The 10,243-nt window shown below is 54.3% G+C and overlaps 1 protein-coding gene across 1 annotated transcript in view; it reads left to right on the top strand.

Annotated features, from left to right (window-relative positions):
- The window catches only part of NLGN3 (neuroligin 3), a 25,670-nt gene that overhangs the window by 1,357 nt on the left and 14,070 nt on the right, over positions 1-10,243 (top strand). Inside the window, 1 exon segment of the mRNA XM_009881743.1 lies at positions 123-182. Coding sequence (XP_009880045.1) covers positions 123-182 — 60 coding nt within the window.

A 10,243-nucleotide genomic window follows, 5' to 3' on the forward strand; every position in this document is an offset into this window, starting at 1 on the left:
GCTCCCTCCCCACCTCCCGCGGTCCCGGGGGCGGCGGGAGGGTGGCAGCGTGGTTGTGATTGCATGCCCACTCCCGCCAGTGGAGCCTCCTGTTATTTTGTAGTCTTTTATTCATTTTACAGTAAAACGGATTTCCAAGGAATGCACCCGAAAGCCCAACAAGAAAATATGTAGGAAAGGAGGTATGTAGCAAGCCGACCGGCAGAGAGGCACAGAGAGGAAAGAGAGAGAGAGTGAGAGAGTGAGAGGGTCCCTGGCCGGTCCCTGGCCCATGGCATGCTCCTCCAGCACCTCTCTGTGCTGCCACCCAGACTGCGGGCCCTCTGAGCAGCCCACCCGCCGTCCCCCACTTCCCGCTCGGAGGAGCCCTGCGGATGCTCCAGCCACCTCTGCTTCCCGGCCAGCAGAGCTGGAACTGCTGCCGGCTGGGAGCACAGGTCTGGGGTCAGGTCAGAGGAGAATGCTCACGTTGCTCCAGGCCTTTCAGAACAGCTTCTCCCGGGCTGAGCCCATGTTCCCGCCTTCATCCCACTGGCACCGGCAGCCTGCCAGCCCCTGGGGTATGAGGGGGATCCTCTGACGGTGGCTAGCACTTAAATGCACCCATCCCTTAGGGGTGCATCCCCAGCTGGGGGGGTATGGACCCACTCAGGGAAGGACCTGTGAGATGGGAGACTGCAGCCTGTCCTGGGCTGAGCTCTTCCCCTGTTGCATCCCTGTTCATTTTGCATCCAAAGCTCTTCAGTTAAAAGCATAAAACCTCTCCTGGCTGTATAAACACTGCCATATTCTGCCCCCCCCAGCCTGTGGTCCCAGCAGGGCTGCCCGCTGCTCACACCCCCGTGCCTCTGCCAGCCCTGCCAGTGAGGATCTGCTCTCCACCCCCTGGCACAGCATCCTCCTGGAGCCCCAGCGGCCCTTTGGGTGGCCGAGCGCCTCCAGTTCCGACACATCTCCACTTTGCCTTGCCTCTATCCTCAGGGCCGCACGGGGCTCATGCCCTGCACTTTGGGGCAAGGGGGGCAGCTCAGCCGCACATTGACCCAAACTGATGCTGTGTTCTCAGCCAGGGAGTGGAAATGTGCAAATGGGAGCTGGCTTGGCCCCTCATCAGACACAACGCTTTGCCCATCCCCACCGCATGGTCCCCTTGCAGGCAGGGAAAGCCCGGGCTGCTCTGTGCATCCCAAAGTTGGATGTGCAGGCGGTCGGGCAGCCAAGCTCTTCTGAAAGGCTCAGTGCAGGGAGGGGGCATGTGGCGGGCAGGGGCTGCCATCCTGGGCATCCATGGGGGTCCCTGCATCCCGGCCTCCGCCTCCCTGCGCCCCTGGGGTTGGCGGGGCCGACACAGCTGGGCTTGGAGGTTTGGGGAACGCTTTCCTTCCAGCCATTTCCCCCAGTTCTGTTGTTGGGTTTCTTTGCTTTGCTTTTCCTGTTGCTGTCCTGGCTATTCACACGCCATCTCTCTGAGTGCCAAGGCTGCCCCTGAAAGGGCTGGCGCATTAGGGAGTCTCCGCACGCTGCCTCCGGAGCCGGCTGTGCCAGCGATCACCAGCCACTTCAAAGCGCTTCCTCTCCCGGCCCTCCCACCGGCTGCGGGGGCTGGTGGACCCCCGCCACCCCTAGCCCTACAGCCAGGGCCAGGGAAACAGGGCCTGTGTTACAGCTGGAGAAGGGGGACAACGTAAGGCATGGCGAAACACCTTGGTCACGCTCGTCTCCCGGTTTTCCCTCCCCAACGGCTCTGCTCACGGCCAGGGTTTCTTTGCAGCCCATCTGCAGTTGCCTCTGGTCACCTCCTGGGGAGCTGCAGGAGGGATGTGCCCTCTGCCTCCACCAGACTCTGCTGACTCAGGGACTGGCGGATACCCAGTGCTGGCCATTTGGGCATCCAGGCATGATTAAACGCACCGAGACACTGGCACTGTCCTTCGGCTCCGGCCATGGCTCTGGTTGGCGTTGGCTCGAATTAATTGAGTCACTTGTGATGAGACATGGAGGCTTCCTCACCCCTCGTCGTGTATCCCGGGTTAGCAATGCTTGTGGTGAGGATAATGTACCTGCAGTGCTGATTTCCTCTCGCTGCGTGTCATTTGAACATTGACTCGTTCTGGAATATTCTCGATGATTGTTTCTAAGGCCACATATGAGCAGTGAATAAGCTCTCCTCTCGCAGAGCAGGCAACTGCAGTGTTTTGGTGGTTCAAAATGCCTCCACTCCCGCCTTACTGGACTTTTCATGATTTCTGCCACCCCTAAGCTCAGTGTGTTTCATAGCAGCCAAAGGACTGAGAATTTATCAGCATTTATCCCTGGGACAGGAAAAACGTCCCTGTTTCCCTGCCCTGTATATTTTTCTATAAGGAAATTTCCCACATGCCAGTCTCCTCCATGCACATTAATTGCATCTCTGGGAGCAAGGCAGGGCAGCGGTGCTTTGAGAATAATTAGCCACGCATGGTTCCAGGGAAGGTGACAGCGCTGAGGCTCGTGCTCTGCTGTGGAAGTAACACTGCCCACCCAAAGAGTGTGTACGCACACACACGGTACACGACCTACATGCAAAATGCAGCTCTGCCCTTTGCTTTGTGCTGCCAACGCTTCCAGCTCATGCTTGGCCATGGCAGGTGCTGGGATGCTTTCCCCTTCCCTTCACTGCCACCCTGGGCAGGTCTTGCTGTAGGGCATGAGGAGGTGGGTGTCATTTTTGAAGGGGAAAATTGTGTCTGCCCTGCACATAGCCGCCGTCCCCAGTTTTTACTACCAATTGCCCTAATCTCTCTGGCTGGGGCTGTGCAGAGTCCACGATGCCACAGAGATGAACGTGCAAGTCGCTCATCTTGTTCTGCTGTGCAAGCATGGCTGGAGCTCCCAGCAGCTCCCGGGCTTGGGATGCGCTCTGGTTCCTCTGTGGGAAAAGCATTGTGGCTTCTCCACTGCGCTCCAAGAAGCGAACTTGTCCGAGTACCGGCTGAGGCTGCGCAACTTCTGGAGTGCTCCCTTGCTGGAAGGCTTCTCACCAGCCTCCTGTGAAGCCTGCTGCTTTGCAGAGCACTGGGAGCAGACCCTGACACTCCAATTCCACTCCGGGGAGCGATTTGCAAAGGTGAGGGTAGGTGTTTGTGCTGGCGGAGGCAGCAGAGTGTGAGAAGATGCAGTGCTTTTATGGAGTCCATTTTTTATGGAGATAACTCCTCTGCATCTCCAGGGAGGGGCAGGGCAGCACCAAGGGCTGATGGCTGCAGGGGCCACCCACCACCAGTCCCAGGGGAGCTGCCCCTCGGGGTTGTGCAGCAGCAGGTTCAGGGGCTGTCATCAGTCCCAGTCCTGTTCCTTGTCACTCCTGGAGAATCACAGAATCATAGAATCACAGAATGGCAGTGGTTGGAAGGGACCTTCAGAGATTGTCTAGTTCAACCACCCCGCCAGAGCAGGTTGCACAGGAACACATCCAGGCGGGTTTCGAATGTCTCCAGAGTGAGAGACTCCACCACCTCTCTGGGCAGCTTGTGCCAGTGCTCTGCCAGTCTTGAAGTAAAGAAATTTTTCCTCATGTTCAGACGGAATTTCCTGTGTGCCAGTTTGTGCCCATTGCTCCTTGTCCTGTCACTGGGCACCACTGAAAAGAGTCTGACCCCATCCTCTTGCCACCCACCCTTTACTGAGAAGCATTAATGAGAACCCCTCTCAGTCTTTTCATCTCTAGGCTGAACAGCCCCAGGGCTCTCAGCCTTTCCTCATCAGAGAAGTGCTCCAGTCCCATCATCATCTTCGTAGCCCTTTGCTGCCCCTCTCTAGCAGTTCCCTGTTTTTCTTGAACCGGGAAGCCCAGAACTGGACACTGCTCCAGATGTGACCTCCCCAGGGCAGAACAGAGGGGGAGGATGACCTCCCTCCACCTGCTGGCCACACTCTTTTTAATGCACCCCAGGAGACCACTGAAGCATCTCAGCCAGTGTGGCCACCAGCATGTGGGCCTCTGGGTGCACGTGTCTATCAGACATGGTGGCAATGCTGCTGCGGGCGCTTGTTCCCCGTGGCATCATGGATGCTGCGTGGGAGCGGGTGCCCCAGGGAGCTTGCACTGAGGAGGGGGTGCTGGGGCTGCCCGTGACCATCCTGAGCCGACATTTGGATGTGGAAAGGTGTCAACTCAGACTCCTGCTCTTCTGTTATTCACACCATGCTGAGTGCCAAGGCTCCAAGGACTGAAGCTCCTCACCCTCCTTTATCTCTGTTTGCGCCAGTGTCAGTGCTGTTGGCATGGTTTACTTAAGATAGCATAAATCCGGTGTGGATGCCCCTATTTCAGGGAAAGTGATTTTATTTTTTACTGAACTTGAGCTTAAATCTTCCTAGAGCTTTCAGATAAGAGCATATGTATCCTTCCCATCAGGGTCTGAACAATGTCACTTCGACGTCATCTTGAAGTGAAGCAGCACAACAGCCATTCACACTAGGTTAGTGGAGGGAGGTTTTCATAGAATCATAGAATTATTCAGGTTGGAAAAGACCTTTAAGATCATCGAGTCTAACCATTAACCAAGCACTGTCAAGTCCACCCCTAAACCATGTCCCTCAGCACCACATCTACCTGTCTTTTAAATACCTCCAGGGATGGTGACTCCACCACTTCCCTGGGCAGCCTGTGCCAGTGCTTGACCACCTTTTCAGTGAAGGTTTTTTTCCCAATATCCAATCTAAACCTCCTCTGGCACAACTTGAGGCCATTTCCTCTTGTCTTGTTGCTTGTTACTAGTGAGAAGAGCTTGACTCCCCTCACTGCACCCTCCTTTCAGGTAGTTGTAGGGAGCGAGAAGGTCTCCCCTCAGCCTCCTTTTCTCCAGGCTGAACACCCCCAGTTCCCTCAGCTGCTCCTCATGAGACTTTTGCTCCAGACCCCTCACCAGCTCCGTTGCCCTTCTCTGGACACACTCCAGCACCTCAATGTCTGTCTTGTCGTGAGGGGCCCAAAACTGAACACAGCACTCGAGGTGGGGCCTCACCAGTGACCCCCAAGTACAGGGGGATGGTCACTGCCCCAGTCCGGCTGGCCACACTATTGCTGATACAAGCCAGGATGCTGTTGGCTTTCTTGGCTACCTTGGGACACTGCTGGCTCATACTCAGCTGGCTGTCGACCAGCACCCCCAGGTCCTTTGGGCAGCTTTCCAGCCACTGTTCCCTGAGTCTGTAGGACTGCATGGGGTTGTTGTGACCCAAGGGCAGGACCCAGCACTTGGCCTTCTTGAACCTCATACCTGTGATCTTGGGCCATCAATCCAGCCTGTCCAGATCCTTCTGTAGTGCCATCCTACCCTCAAGCAGGTCAACACTCCCACCCAATGTGGTGTCATCTGCTAACTTACTAACAGTGTGCTTGATCCGCTTGTCCAGGTCATTGATAAAGTTATTAAACAGAACAGGCCCCAGGACTGAGCCCTGGGGAACACCACTTGTGACTGGCCACCGACTGGACTTAATTCCATTCACCACCACTCTTCGGGCCCAGCCAGCCAGCCAGTTCTTTACCCAGCGAAGAGTACACCCATCCAAGCCATAAGCAGTTTCTCCAGGAGAATGCAGTGGGAAATGGTGTCAAAGACTTTACTAAAGTCTAAGTAGACAACATGCACAGCCTTTCCCTCATCCACTAAGCAGGTCATAGAAGGAGATTAGGTTAGTCAAGGAGGACCTGCCTTTCATAAACCCATGCTGACTGGGCCTGATCTCCTGGTTGTCCTGTACATGTTGCATGATGGCACTCAAGAAGATCTGTTCCATGACCTTGCCTGGGACCAGGGTCAGACTGACAGGCCTGACAGGAACTGACGGTTCCCCAGATCCTCCTTCTGGCCCTTCTTGTGGATGGGCGTCACTTTTGCTATCTTCCAGTCAAATGGGACCTCCTTGGTTAGCAAGAACTGCTGATAATGGTTGACAGTGTCTTGATAAGCATTTCCACCAGCTCCCTTGGGTGGATCCCATCCGGCCCCGTGGACTTGTGTGTGTCTAAGGGGTGTAGCAGGTTGCTTACCATTTCCCCTGGGATTGTGGGGGCTTAATTCTGCTCGCCATCCCTGTCATCCAGCTCAGGGGGCTGGGTACCTGGAGAACAACTGGTCTTTAATAGACTGAGGCAAAGAATGCGTTAAGTACCTCAGCCTTTTCCTCATCCTTTGTCACTATGTTTCCCCCTGCATCCAACAAAAGATGAAGATTTTCCTTTAGCCCTCCTTTTATTGCTAAGGTATGTATAGAACCTTTTTTTATTGTCTTTTACTGCAATAGCCAGATTAAGTTCTGGGCTTTGGGCTTTGGCCTTTCTAATTTTCTCCCTGCATAACCTTACAACATCCTTGTGGTCCTCATGAATGGTCTGCTCCTTCTTCCAAAGGTCATATGCTCTCCTTTTTTTCCTGAATTCCAGCGAAAGCTCTCTGTTCAGCCAGGTCAGTCTTCTTCCCTGCCATCTTGTCTTTCAGCACATGGGGATGGCCTTTTCTTGTGCCTTTAAGATTTCTGTCTTGAAGAACATCCAGCCTTCCTGGACTCCTTTGCCCATCAGGACTTTCTCCCAAGGGACTCTGTCAAGCAGGCTCCTAAACACACCAAAGTCCACCCTCCAGAATTCCAATGTAGTAGTTCTGCTGACCCCTCCTTGCTTCTCTGAGAATCGAAAACTATCATTTTGTGGTCTCTTTGCCCAAGACGGCCTCCAACCGTCACATCCCCCACAAGTCCTTCTCTGTTCACAAACAACAGGTCCAGTGGGGAATCTTCCCTAGTTGGCTCACTCACCAGCTGTGTCAGGAAGTTATCCACAACACAATCCAGAAACCTCCAAGACTGTTTCCTCTCTGCTGTATTGTATTTCCAGCAGATATCTGGTAAGTTGAAGTCCCTCATGAGGACAAGGGCTAGCGATTCTGAGACTTCTTCCAGCTGTTTATAAAATATTTCATCTGTCTCTTCATCCTGGTTGGGTGGTCTGTAACAGAGTCCCACTATGGTATCTGCCTTGTTGGCCTTCCCTCTGATTCTTACCCATAAACATACCCATAAACATACCCATAAACACTCAACCCTCTTATCGCCATTGTTAAGCTCTAGACAATCAAAACATGTTTGTTGCCCATGCTGTGCGCATTAGTGTAGATGTACTTTGGTTGGGCTATTGATCCTGCTGCCTTTTGGCAGGGAGAAGCCCTAATTCCTACATGACCATTCTCAGGCATTTCCATGATTTCTAACACATCAATAACTCTTGCATCTTTGCTGCCGCATGGCATCCCCTACCTCCACTGGGATGGCAGAACGAAGGACGTCACTAGCACGCTGTCCCTCAAACATTGATGGTTTATCTCTGGCAAGGCTGGTTTCATCCCCTTCCCTCTTCAAATCTAATTTAAAGCTCTTCTGATGAGCCCTGCCAACTCCTGTGAAAAGATCCTGTTCCCCCGTTGAGACAGGTGTACCTCGTCTGTCACGAGCAGGCCTGGTGTTATGTAAACCAACCCATGATCAAATTCTGCCAGTGCCGCAAGTCACAGAGCCAGGTGTGCTGGGTGTGCCCGTTTCATCCCTCATCATTCCCTGCTACTGAAAAGACAGAGAAGAACACTACTTGTGCTCCTGATCCCTTAATCAGTCATCCCAAGTCTCTTTTGATTGTCCTTGGACTTCTTGTTGCAACTTCATGGCTGCCCACCTGAAAAATCAATAATAGATAATAGTCTGAGGACCATACCAGGGTGGGAAGTTTTCTCTTCACATCTTTAACCTGGGTCCCAGGGAGGCTGCAGACTTCCCTAAGGAGTGGGTCTGGTTCATGTATTGGACCTTCTGTTCCCTTCAGAAGGGAGTCTCCTATGACAATGACCTATCTTGTTTTTCTTTGAGGAAGCAGTTTTGACACAGATCGCAGGCCAACTTGACCTTGGCAACACCTCCAAGCTAGATGAACCATCGTCCTTGCTATTGTTTGGTTCCACTTGCAGAGCCTTGTCGCTCTCTACAGCTCCCTGAAAGAAGCTGAAAGAAGTTCCTCTTCTCCCAAGGAACAGGTGATAGGACAAGAGGAAACAGCCTCAAGTTGTGCCAGGGGAGATTTAGGATGGATATTAGGAAAAATTTCTTCCACAAAAGGGTTGTCAAGCACTGGGACAGGTTGCCCAGGGAAGTGGTGGAGTCACCATCCCTGGAGGTATTTAAAAAACGGGCAGACCTGGTGCTGAGGGACATGGGTTAGTGGTGGTTTGGGCTGTGTTAGGTTGGTGGTTGGACTCGATGATCTTAAAGGTCCCTTCCAACCTACAGGATTCTGTGATTCTATAATGTGAGGGCACCTGGGAAGGTGGGGTAGTGACAGAGGGGATGTGCCTGCTGTGCCGTGCAGGATCTTATCGCCATTGCCCCCTACAGTCATCGTGTTCAGCCAGGCAGAGAGAGGACAGGGAATCCTCCGTATCATGCATCCTGTCTGTCCGCCTGTTGGGCCTGTCCCAGGGAAGGTAGGGTGCGCTTCCAGTAGTATCTTGCTCTCCCTGATACTCCTCAACCTTCTCACCTCCTCCAGGAGCTCTGTCACCAAGCGGAGGAGCTCCCCTACCTGGGCGCACCTCGCTCCGCTGACCTCATGCCGCTGTGCTGTGCTGGCGTGAGCGTAGGGCACAGCCTGCAGCCGGGCACCGGGGCAGCAGCACGTACCTGCCAGAGCTCAGCCTGGGAAGCTGCGACAGTCGTGGTGGGCGCAGAGCTTAGAGAGGACATGGCTTTCCACCGGGCGGGTACCAGTGCTCCGTGGTTGAGCTGGCAGAACTTCATCACCTTCCCGCGTGCCCTGACACACGATGCCTTTGCTGATGCGCCACGCCCTTGCCGATGCATCATGCCCTTGCTGACGCGCTGTGGCCTTCTGTTTGTGATTGGTAAGGAGAGTAAAAGCCACCAGTCCTTTTGGTTTTTCCAGCTGTGAATCCACAAGCTCAAACCCATCCTGGGAGAGTAGGTGCTGCCGGGGCCCTGGTGGTGGCTTTTGCCAGCGCTGGAGGAAGATCCCCTGGGATGGTTGTCCTTGAACACAGCAATAACCGGTGGAGGGAGGTAATGGAGCAAAGTGCAAGGTGAGGGAAGTGAAGCTGTAATTGCGCTCACGAACTGCAGGGCATCAGTGCGTCATCGTGGAGGTGAACAATGTAGCGAGAGGCAAAAAGTCGGCTTGGTCACAGCAGCCTGTGTTCACCATAACCCCAGCCACCCTGGCACCCTCCTGCCAACGGGGAAGGCTTGTGCTTTGCATCTGCCACACACAACATGCCACCACTGTTCCCCTTCCTCCTGACTTGCCTTACTGCACTACTGCTTTGCTTCGCTTCCCAGCACTGCTTTCTGCTGTCCCTTCTGCAGTGCGTGAAGCTCAGGTTGCTTTTTAGGCTTGTCCCAACCATCTCTAAGCTCTGGGGCGGTGGTCTCCAGCCACATCACTGCCTGCTCAGCCAGGACAGTTGCTTGGATCACAGGGATGGTGGCCACTGCCCTCTCTTACGGCCTGACAGCTCCTCATAGCCGGTTCCTCCATCCCTGTCTGCATGGAGACCTTTGTCCCCTGAAGGAGACCAGGCTGGAGGGCTGCAGCCTGGCCGGTCCCATGGCTTTAACAGCCCCAGGGCACTCGGCAGTGGAAAGGGATCTCCTCCTGCGAACAGCTTCCCAGCTCTGAAGCACAGTGGTGATGAAGGTCCATGGTCTTCATTAGAGAAAAATCCCTACCCCTGAGCTGTACCGAGGAGGCTGGTGCATAGCGCCAGTTAGCAAATATTGCACGAGTACTTCATCACTTAAATGCTTTCTGGACTTGCAGCTCTTCCGAACAAAGATGCGTTGGGTCAAGCTTGCAGCCTCCTGCAAGCAGGCTGGGCAGCCACACGTGCCCGCCAAGTGTGGGCTGGAGAGGGAGCGCGGGAAGGAGGCAGTGGGAAGGGGGGATGCTGCAGGGTGAGAGGTGGTAGGGATGGGGGTGGCATTGGGTGAAAACAGGAGAATGATGTGAGGAACTCAGGGGATGTCTGGGTGGCGAAGCAGCAGGTGAGGAGGCAGGGCTGGGGCATGGAGGGGGTAGATCGGGAGGTGAACTCCAAGTCAGAGAAAATCAGGATGGCTCTGGAGACAGCTGATCTATCCCTGCCCTGGGCAGCAGCAGCTCTACCTCACCTCATCCTGGCAGTGTGCCTCACCTGATCTT

Source organism: Charadrius vociferus, unplaced genomic scaffold (genome assembly GCF_000708025.1).
Source record: "Charadrius vociferus isolate BGI_N301 unplaced genomic scaffold, ASM70802v2 scaffold472, whole genome shotgun sequence".
NCBI classification, from domain to species: Eukaryota; Metazoa; Chordata; class Aves; order Charadriiformes; family Charadriidae; genus Charadrius; species Charadrius vociferus.